This window comes from Melanotaenia boesemani, chromosome 9 (genome assembly GCF_017639745.1).
Source record: "Melanotaenia boesemani isolate fMelBoe1 chromosome 9, fMelBoe1.pri, whole genome shotgun sequence".
Lineage (NCBI taxonomy): Eukaryota > Metazoa > Chordata > Actinopteri > Atheriniformes > Melanotaeniidae > Melanotaenia > Melanotaenia boesemani.
In genome coordinates this window covers 5,538,150-5,548,320 of record NC_055690.1, presented here as the reverse complement: position 1 = coordinate 5,548,320, position 10,171 = coordinate 5,538,150, and the positions used below count along the sequence as shown (strand labels likewise).

At 39.4% G+C, this 10,171-nt stretch overlaps 1 protein-coding gene across 1 annotated transcript; it reads right to left on the bottom strand.

Moving 5' to 3' along the window:
* Positions 1 to 43: 43 nt before the first annotated feature.
* LOC121645466 (NACHT and WD repeat domain-containing protein 2-like) lies at positions 44 to 4,244 on the bottom strand. Its single transcript, XM_041993946.1, has 5 exons — positions 4,089 to 4,244; positions 3,676 to 3,873; positions 3,127 to 3,228; positions 1,574 to 2,351; positions 44 to 971 (listed from the first exon to the last, which is right to left on the bottom strand). Exons 4-5 carry the CDS (start codon positions 2,214 to 2,216, stop codon positions 319 to 321), a joined length of 1,296 nt encoding a protein of 431 aa, XP_041849880.1. The 5' UTR covers positions 2,217 to 2,351; positions 3,127 to 3,228; positions 3,676 to 3,873; positions 4,089 to 4,244; the 3' UTR covers positions 44 to 318.
* Positions 4,245 to 10,171: the final 5,927 nt, after the last annotated feature.

Sequence of the window (10,171 nt, the reverse complement as noted above, 5' to 3'; positions counted from 1 at the left end):
AAATTCTGTTTTCAGAGGGTCTTTAATCTGTAGAAAACTGAATTGCAGAAACTGAAGGGGGACCAGGGCAAAACACTACTCCTAAACCCCTTCCACTTTTCCTCCTTTCCTGTCTGATGTCACTCACATAACCCCCAAGCCCAGGAAAGACCTCCAGATAAGGGAAGAGGCTTGTCTCCATCACTGTGTGAAGCTGCAGGGGTGAGCTCTGCAGGAAGCAAGCAGAGGACCTCAATGTGCTCGCGAGGAGCAATCTTTCCTTTAAAAACTGAAACTTAGATAAGCATTCACCAGTCTCCAACATGGCTACCAGATCATCTAGGAGACCAGCTTGAGCCATAGCCCGGTGAACATCAACAACCCACATTCCAACTCCTCTAACCTGCCACTTTGTTGTAAGCGATGTGGCAGTTTGAAGACTTTTCTAATGTTTACTTGTCCAACATTTTTGGAAGAAGAGAAGACACATGGCTGGCTGTAGGAATGACCATCTGCATCAGCTTTTATTCCAGATGAATGGTTTACAAGAGGTGGGTTCCCATGACCAGTAGCCCTTTGACCACTAAAAAAGTCTGCCATCACTAAGTAAATCTTCCTCCTCACCTCATGAGCACCTTGATACCTTTTAGTTGCAACTAGCTTAAAACGCCTGCTCACCCAGAACAAAACCTGTGAATCTGCCACTGTTCTTTTGATGAGAAAGTTCTTCAAATCCAAGAGTAGCCGCTCCACCTCGACTTGTGTGGCCTTTATTTTAGAGGCAGGGCTCTTTCTGTTCTCACCCAGATTGTCATCATCACCCGAGAGCAGATTAGCAAGCTCAGCCTCCAAGAGGCCAGTCCTGGAGAGGGTGAGATAGGAGACTGCATGAGTAACGATAGAGGAGCCATGTTTTAGCTCCAGGTTATCCAAGAGAGCAGAAATTGATAAATGGATGCCATCGGGGAGAGACCACCCAGTCACATCTGAATCTGACAACAAGAAAATAGATCATTAATTAGGCTTTGTAACATCATAACAAGAGAAATCTAACAATTTTGAAATCTTCATATCTTGTATGATAATGTAAACAAATTCAAGCAAATTCTGTGCAGCCACACAGGGAAAGAATGGGTTTACTCAATGCTGTGACATTGGAAGATAAAAATAGCCAAACTACCATTGGATTGGTTTTAATCACAACAATGAACATTGTTACCTCCACCAAAGCTGAAGTAATTTATTCTGCGGTGCTGGTTCATCTGTCTGTTAGCAACATAGCTCAGAAAGTTATGGAGCGATTTTCAGGACATTTTCAAGAAATCTCATAAATCAATTAAGGAACAAGTGATTAGATTTTAGGTTTGATTTGGATCACCGCGTGGATCCAGGAAATTTTAAAGAATTCTTTACTATGGGGTGAGAGAGATAATTTTGCCATTAGAGCTTTTAACTAAAAAAAATCCCACAATTATTGGCAAAAAAAAAAAAGAAAACTTAGAAAAAGGGTTTAGTGGAGGTCTGTGTTGTCTGTCTGCTTCTAGTGGGTTCTAAAATCATCCTTTAAGAAGATGTAATTTTAGTATGGTCGTACCAGAGTGCCACAGTGAGGTGTGTGCATGCAGGAGTCGAGCATAGAGAGGCAGACAACAGGAAGTCAATGCCTGCTTCACCAGTGCCTGTTGTCCCGATGTCACCTTCCTCCCTGAACCTCTCAGCAGTGGCGCCAACATCTTCACACACTGTTTCCTTTCCACTGATCCCAGCTGTGCACAGACAGATCCTGTTTTCTGTCCACTGCCTTGTGGATAATGTAGTTTGATGGCTTGCAGGAGACGTGCTCGGTTGGAAGAAATCGTGAGGATGAGTTTGACACCTGGAGGCAGAGAGGAGGGAAGGCTCCTTATTATCTGCTCATTGCAGCTGTTTTCAAGTTGATCCAAGCCATCAAGGATTAGAATGAGAGGCTGTTTGGAGGAAGGGAGGAGGGTAAGGAGTGATGCAAGATGCTCTTCAAGTTCAGACAGACTAGTGTCAGAGTTAGGTCTTCTAAGATCTTGGTATGGTTTGGTACTGAGCTCATTGCTACAGTAAGAGACTTGCTCTTTGGTGCTGCCTTCATGATGACAATCCAGAATAGATGTTGGGCTGCAGTTGGATATAAGCTCACTGTGGCTGGTAATGCAACTGGGACTGTCTGGGTCACTGCTAATGATGAAGCTGGGATTCTGCTTCATGGAAGACTGATAGTCGTATCTGCAAGCAATCTGAGAACACAGACTGGACAGCAGGTGCTTTGGAGATTTGTTGATTGACAGATTGCAAAAATAACTGATCAGGACAGGATGGCTGTCTGTTACCCAGGACTTTATCTGTGGAGAGGGACAGAGGATGTGTGTGTTACTGACAACACATGTTACAGATACCTGCAGCTTTGTCCTATATGGCCCTTCTAATGGTTAAATAGCAGCTTGCAAAAATATTTACCTTGGTGTTTTTACTAATCATTTCAATTACAGCCTGTAATTTAAATAGACATATTTGGATTTTATATAAAAAGAGACAATAAAATTATAAAAAAAAAACATAAAAAATTAGATAAATGTGTCCCCTGCATATGCATTTAACCCTTTTGCATTTATATATATATATATATATATATATATATATATATATATATATATATATATAATGGACGAATGTTGTTAAAAGCCACCTTGATATTTTTGCTCATTCTAAAATCATCATGTTAAAAATATTAAAATGGGTCATTTTTTTAACTAGTATAACCGTTGTTCATAGAAAAAATAATCACTTTAAGTAGATTTGCAACTACAACTTCTGCAGTAATCAATTAATCTCAAACTGCACAGATTAATTGGTTAGAATGTATAAAATGAGAAATTATTGGAAATTAAATTGCTGCTGTTACATCATTTCCATTTGTCCATAAACGTGTCCTTCAGTTTTTTAAAAAACCTTTATTATTTATAACTGCTTAAATGAACACTGAAGATTTTAGTCATTTTTAAGTGGACTGCAGTTATTTTATTTGAAAGACAAAGTAAAACTGAGAAGTAATGTGTGTGATTAGTTGTAGTTTTACAAAAAACATGAAAAAGACTGTTTCACATTAAGTCCATCCACCTGCTGAATACAGTGTGCTATCAACACGGTCTTCCCTGTGCATGGCCCCCCTGTCACCACTAGGGGGTACTGTTGGTCTCTCTGCTCCACGTAGGCTCTGATCTACAACCAGAGAGTAAAAATTAGTCTCCACTACAGCAGAAATTCTTGGTTTCAAGTGTCATCAAAGCTTTACAATACAGACATAATAAATAAGAAAATATTAATGGCTTTGAACTGGTAGGAAAAAAAGGCAATGATGAAGATAAATCTGTAAAATATCACCTGTTGAGCGGCCACAAGCTGTGCTTTATCAGTGCATTACAGAAACATCCTTAAATAGATCCTAAGCACTTAAAAATCAGACATTCTCATGCTGTTTATTGGAGAAGAAATAACTATCCTGACCTTTTCTTCCTCAGGCTGAATGATCTGGTAAAACTGAGAAAAGGTGTCGCACAGCTGCTTCTGCTCAGCCCATTCCCGGGATAAAGCATCACCGATGAGGCTGTCTCCTCTGGGCTCTGAGATATTCCCACTGTTAGTCAACATCACCAGGTCTGAAAGCACCTGCTGGCACAGAGAGTCAGCATAGCCCCGCCTTCTGATTGCAGTGTAACCATGACGAGGATCGCACTCAGTCGTCGTGGTGTAGAGCAGAAGTTGGCAGGAAGTGACAGGACCAGGGAGGAAGCTGGAACACAGCTCTGATAATAAATCTCCATGGGTGGGTGCATTTCTCAGACTGATATGATCTGATGTTTCGACCTGAAAATGCACAAATAAGGAAAACAAATGTTAAAAATATAAATTTAAAAGTTCATAATCATCTTTCATTGACTCACATCTACCTTTTTTAAATAACATGACCATCTAAAGTAGTTTAAAGAGGTGCTTTGTGTGATTTTAAACTAATCTGATTCAGATTCTGCTTTTGCTTTCGTAGATGTAAACTAAGACAGAACGGCTCATATTGCTTTTACCTCTGACTGAGGCTGCAGTTGTAAATACACCCATCTTTTTTCTTTATCTTTGTTTGCATTAAGGACCTTATGGACATAGACCACGCAGCGACCTTCAATGTCCTGAATGGGACAGTTGCCCAGTGCAAATCGTAGATCTGCATCCAGGGCTGGAGACAAAAAGCAAAGAATGGGTTAAATTACACTTCAGCCAAAGGGTTTCCAGCATCTGACCAGGAGAGCGTCTGGACACCTTAGGAGGTTCTCCAGGTGTCCAACTGTAAGAACACTACAGTGAATACCCAAACTAAAACAGAAGGGTCATAAATCCTTTCTGCCTATGGGAACAAGACACCAATTACCAATGACACAACAGAGTAAACAAAAACATCTAGACCAAACGTTTGACTCCGTTTTACAATAAAGGCATTCCCAGTGTTACTACCAGTGAACTGGAAATCTACAGTTCTCTAGGTTTCTCTTGAAAATGAGGCAGTTTATGGTGTTAAAAGAACAGAGAGGGTCCAAAACAGAGTTACCTGTCCAGCTGCAACACTTACACTCATTCACAGCACAAGCAAAATGTTTTCAGTGCAGACAGCATTGTTTACAGTGGTTAAGTCTGGACTCACCCTGACCTCCAGGCCCAGCAAGTGTCTGCAGTGCTCTCTAAACTTGGGGAACACACTCTCTCTGAGAGCTCTACGCTCGATCGCACTGTCTATACAGAACATAAACACAAACAGAATACACCTCCAGAAAATAACTCCTAGGGCATGTTCAATGACATAGACTAACAAGCAAAACACTAGTGGATACTTCAGCATCCTGAATGGCTAACATACTGTACCTTCTGGGTTGGAGCACAGATAGATTTCCACACAGGATGAGCTGCAGTTGGAACGTGGAGGCAAACAGTCTCCTCCTTCAGGGTGCATGACTAATCAACAGCTATTGTCAAATTAAAAAGAAATATAGAATGAAAACTTTTAGCAGGAACATATTTAGTGACCCAGATAGTTAACAACCTCTCGTCTTGTGCTGCTTTTCTAATCCGTCCACTCAGGAAACTCTGGCTCCAGGTGTTTATACAGTATGTTATGATTATGCCCACTTCCAGTTACGGGAACATCTATACAACACACATGCATGCACACGTTTATCAATCGCATACATTTTCAGCTGCATATATAATATTCTAACAAGACAGACGCATTAAAAATGCACAACATCAACACAAAAAATGTCAGACAGAGCTTTTTCATATTTTTTTTATTATTCTCATTATTGTCACCATGGCAACAGTCTGTGAAGAGAGGCCAGATTTTCCATCATTAACAACATTAGCTGTGCTGTTCCAAACTCACGCATGAAAAAATACGGAATTATATAAAACATAAAAACCAAAATACCAAATAATTAAACGTGTAGCCGATCAAAGAGACTGCTGAAAAAGGGGAAACAGTCATGTTCAGAGTGACAATTAAAAAAATAAATAACTAAAAAAAAGTCAGAAATGTTATAATTAATGGACTGATGCATCATGGAGGGAAGTTCAGTGAATGCTGCTCCAAAACAATAAACTTCAAGAACAAGTTTGAAAACCATTATAAATAAGATCTCAGAGAGATCAAGAAGAGGCTACTGTTCGACTCGCCTTCATCACACTGTTAAAAGTCAATGCTGGATTCGGCACTAAAAGAGCAGAGGTGAGCGTCTACGACTGTGACTAGTTCCTGCATGCTTAACTTTGTTCAACGTGGACGCGACACAAAATGTTAAGATTTTGCTTCTCTTTTTTTCTCTGCTGTGCATAAAGGAAACCAATTAATCTGAACCCAGATTAGGACTCCTCTTCTAAAAAGAAGCCTAAAGCTGTGCCCCAATTCTTTAGCACATACTAATACAATACAGTCACTACTTTGTTTTCTCTTTTATACTTGGGGTTGTTTCTGCAGTCAGAATACAGATGTACTAACAGGATGCTGATATATTTAAGGCACTGTTTGAAACACACATTTCTGGAGCTACTGAAAACAGTCACTTTGAAATGTTGTGAGCTGTGATTAGTTTCTCGGCTGCACTGTCCAACTTTTGAGTCCAACACCTCAACACTCAAAAACAAAGCAGAATGACTATTTATACTCGCAGTTAGAAGCGTGTTGAATTTTTTTATTTACTCAGTAAGAACGGCCTGAAATCAAAACATGTAAGAGTGAAGAATTGGGACATCTTTAAAAATGAAGACAGATTAAATTAAAGGTCCTCTCGTAAATGATGCATGTCTTCATTCAAAGCATCCTTCTTTGTATTTTTCTTAAAGTCTTTTATAAATTAAGGAAAAAACCAAAATGATGCTGTCCAGCTTTTTGAAAGAGTGAACATTTTTTCTTAAGTATCAGTCACACTGAAAATAAGACCATCCATAGAGTTAAAATGAAAAACGATGAGTCATTGAAGCTACAATGACTCATCAGTCTTCTCCAACCAAGCTGATACCAGGTGAGGGTAGTGCTACTTTCCAGGGAAGATATAAATAAATAAAAGTGCTACGCTGCCCTTTAGGCAAGGAGATGTAAAGGCTTGAAGTGTACATGAGGGGGAAATTTATTTACTTAAAGTAGAAAACAACAGATTTGTTCAGTTTGCATGTCATATTTAGTTTCATCCACTGAGCTTGACTTAAATGTTTTGTTTGCTGAATTGTAAGACACGGAAAAGAAAAGGAAAGGTTAACTTGTGTTGTCTTTCTCTCTCTCTCTCTCTCTCTCTCTCACACACACACACACACACACACACGTAGTGATGTGGTGCTTTGCAGAAAACAGAAAAGTAACAGCTGCAAATGTGATGCATGTCAAGTAAACATGAATGAACGTTATAGTTGAACTAAGCATTGTTATGATTGAACAAAATTAACAAAAGAGGAGAAACAATCTTTCAGGAGCAACTCTTCATTTTGTGCTTCTGGCCCCAAATTATTAATGTCTACAACATTTCAAATGAAAGCTTGCTTTATCACTCACTTCTTCAGATGGCGATCCAAACACAAATTGCACAGAATGAGAAAAGATGAACCACTGTGTGTGTAATATATTGTAACTATATGTGTGGATAATATAGCCACTGATTCACACCGACTGCCCATGGACAGAACAAACAATAAAGACAGAGAGACATAAAGGAGGGATGGGAGAAAGGTGAAAACAAGAGCAGAGGGAAGGATCCAGCCTCCTTTGGCTCTAGCTTTTCTTCCATCCTTCCATCCCCTTCTCTCCTTTCATCTCTCCTTCCTGCTGTATATCAGTTTAGTTCTTGTTCCCTGTTAGCTCTATTCAAGGACTCCAATTCCCCACAGCAAAGCAAGTCATTTCCAAACAGTTTCCCCACTCCAGTCTGGCGTACAGCCATAATAGACCCACAACCTGATTGCAACATGCTTCTACTCTGTTTTGTTTGTGTTTATTTTTGCTACTATTATTTGTCCACTCACAATAGCATCACAACATTTTGTGAAGGGAGATTTTCTCTGGTTAAAATGCCCAAAGCTTGCCTGGTAAATGTGAACCACAGTCGGTGTTTGCAAGCTGAGGAGCCCACATGTGAGCTTGCATTTTTGACTTATCTGAGAAGCCTTTCACTGTATTTTGTCAGTTTGGGGATCCACTTTCCTTCTGCCTACTGAATAACTGTTGAAAAGTGGGAGACTAAAGTGAGACGTAGCAGTAGAGATGAGCTGTCTTATGTTGTATTAAGCTTAACAAGACAAAAGAAAACTTGCCAAATCCATCACTAAATGTTCTTCACAGTCCCCCTCTCAAAACATTCTTCCTCATCTTCACCATGCTCTGGTTTGCTGCCAATGAGGTGAAGTTTTAAGGCCAGAGTGGAAGGGCAGGGTGAAGAGGGAGGTGGGGACGGCTATTGCTGCACTTCATTAGGAAGCTAATACAGAGATTAATTAATTAGATGTTCCACCATTATCCCATCTCTCTGCTCTGATATTGTAATGAAGGCACTGGCTTCCGTAGAGACTCGTGGATTTGTGGCTGGCAGTATTACCTTCTGTACTAATAATGATGAGTGGAATAAAGAAAGGGCTAAAGGAAGTACCGCTTCCTTGTACTTATTGCTTTTCCATGCCCTCCTTGGCTCATTATTATTCACAATTCATCTGTCTTTTTCATCTTGCTTTTGCTGTGTTCATTTTCACCTCTTCTTAACCAGCAGATAGATGTTTGAAGTGTCCCCTATAATAATAATAATAATAATAATAATAATAATAATAATAATAATAATAATAATAATCTCTCCGTCTCTGCAGGAGACGTTCTCCTGTGGATTTAGGACTGCTAAACTGCCACCACAAAACTGTCGAGAGCTCTATGGACAGAAGTTTCCCACCCAGACAGATCTGACAGTTACTAGACAAATATTCTACTTCTTGGTCCTGCTCTATAATCTGCTCACTAGCATTGTAACAACACAAACTACAATATATCCCATTGTTTTGGAATCTGACCTTGGGGTGATACCTTGTATGTCTCTTTTTATGTTTCCCTGGTCCAGCACATCTGATTTAAATGACTGAGTCATTCAAAAGACTTCAGACGAGTACGATGACAAGTTGAAAAACAGAGTCTTGCGTTTGAATCAGGTGTGTCGTAACACAGAAACATGCAGAGTAGGACGCTCCCAGGGCCAAGACAGAAAAACCCTGGTATAGTGTTTACATGTTGCAGTGCTCATGAGCTTCAACAAGTTACTATTAGTATCCTGCCATGAGTTCAACTAGAATCTGTTTATTTGACGTAGATTACAATAGGCTATGAGATGCAAATTATTTCCCATCTTGATTATATACAAAAACTGTTGCCACTTTCCTGCCTCATTTGGATGAAAAGCAACTGTGCAACTACCATTAGTCCAAAGTCAATAAAATCAATAACAAATTCACAAAGGTTTAAAATAATTGTTTTTAAGCTACATTTAGCTCACTGGCTTTGGTATTCTATTTTCCTGTTCAATCCTAACTGTGTTTTCTTATTAGTGGCTTCTTTCTTCTGATTGCTTTAAACTATTTACCACATACTCCCATCAACTATGTCAGATGTGAACCTTTTCTATCAAGATTTTTTAAAGAAAAGACAGAAAAAATATTTTATTTACCCTCTTTAGATTTTTTGTTGGTACAAATTATTACAACTCAACTCTTTGGGATGACGTTATTGAATTAAACATGATTGTTGTGAGTGTTTATGCTGTGACTATCTGTCTCCCTTCACAAAAGGGCTTAATGATGACAGCCCTGGTTTGCCAAATTCATCCAATATTTTTACATTTTATAAATAACCCTTCTGTTTTTGTGAGAACAGGTGACGTTGTGCTGACTTGGCAAAAGAAAAAAGGCAGCAGTACAGGCACAGTGAGGAGAAGTGTCTCACCGACAGTGAGGGATCGTGGGAAGTGTAAGTGGCCCAACGTTCATTCTCCAGCTCCTCCATCACCTACAGCATGCAGAGGGAAAGTGGGTGTTTTATACTCATATTCCAAAAAGAAACACACACAGAATATAAATCATGTGCAAGAGGATTTCTACTCACCAAGCACTTCACACCTGTCTGAATAAAATAAGTCTGTGACAGTATGTGTTTTTTCCATCTCTCACAGACATCACAGACCTGGTTCATGGCGCTCTTAAGTCAGGTATCCACAGCAACCCCCACTTGCTGCAGAAGGTCCAAGCGAGCTTCAGCTTTCAACTTCATTGTCTTTGGAGAGAGAGAAGGGGTCGGGATTGGTAAAGGACCCATCACTGACCAACAATCTTTTTTTCATATCAGTCTTTCTGCTTGTTTATTTAACAGTTTGGATCTTATTTTTTACACAGACAGGATACGTCTCAGATAACAGAATGGGTTCATGCATGAAGGAAAACCTGATTTAAATGGACCGGTCAACCAAAGCAAACATGAGCATAATATGCATCTAAATATAATTTATTTTAGGAATTTCACCTACAGAGGCACCCCTAATTGAATGCTATAAGTTGAATTTATATCCCAAAATGTGATAAATCTATGTCATATAGTTTCCTTTATAAA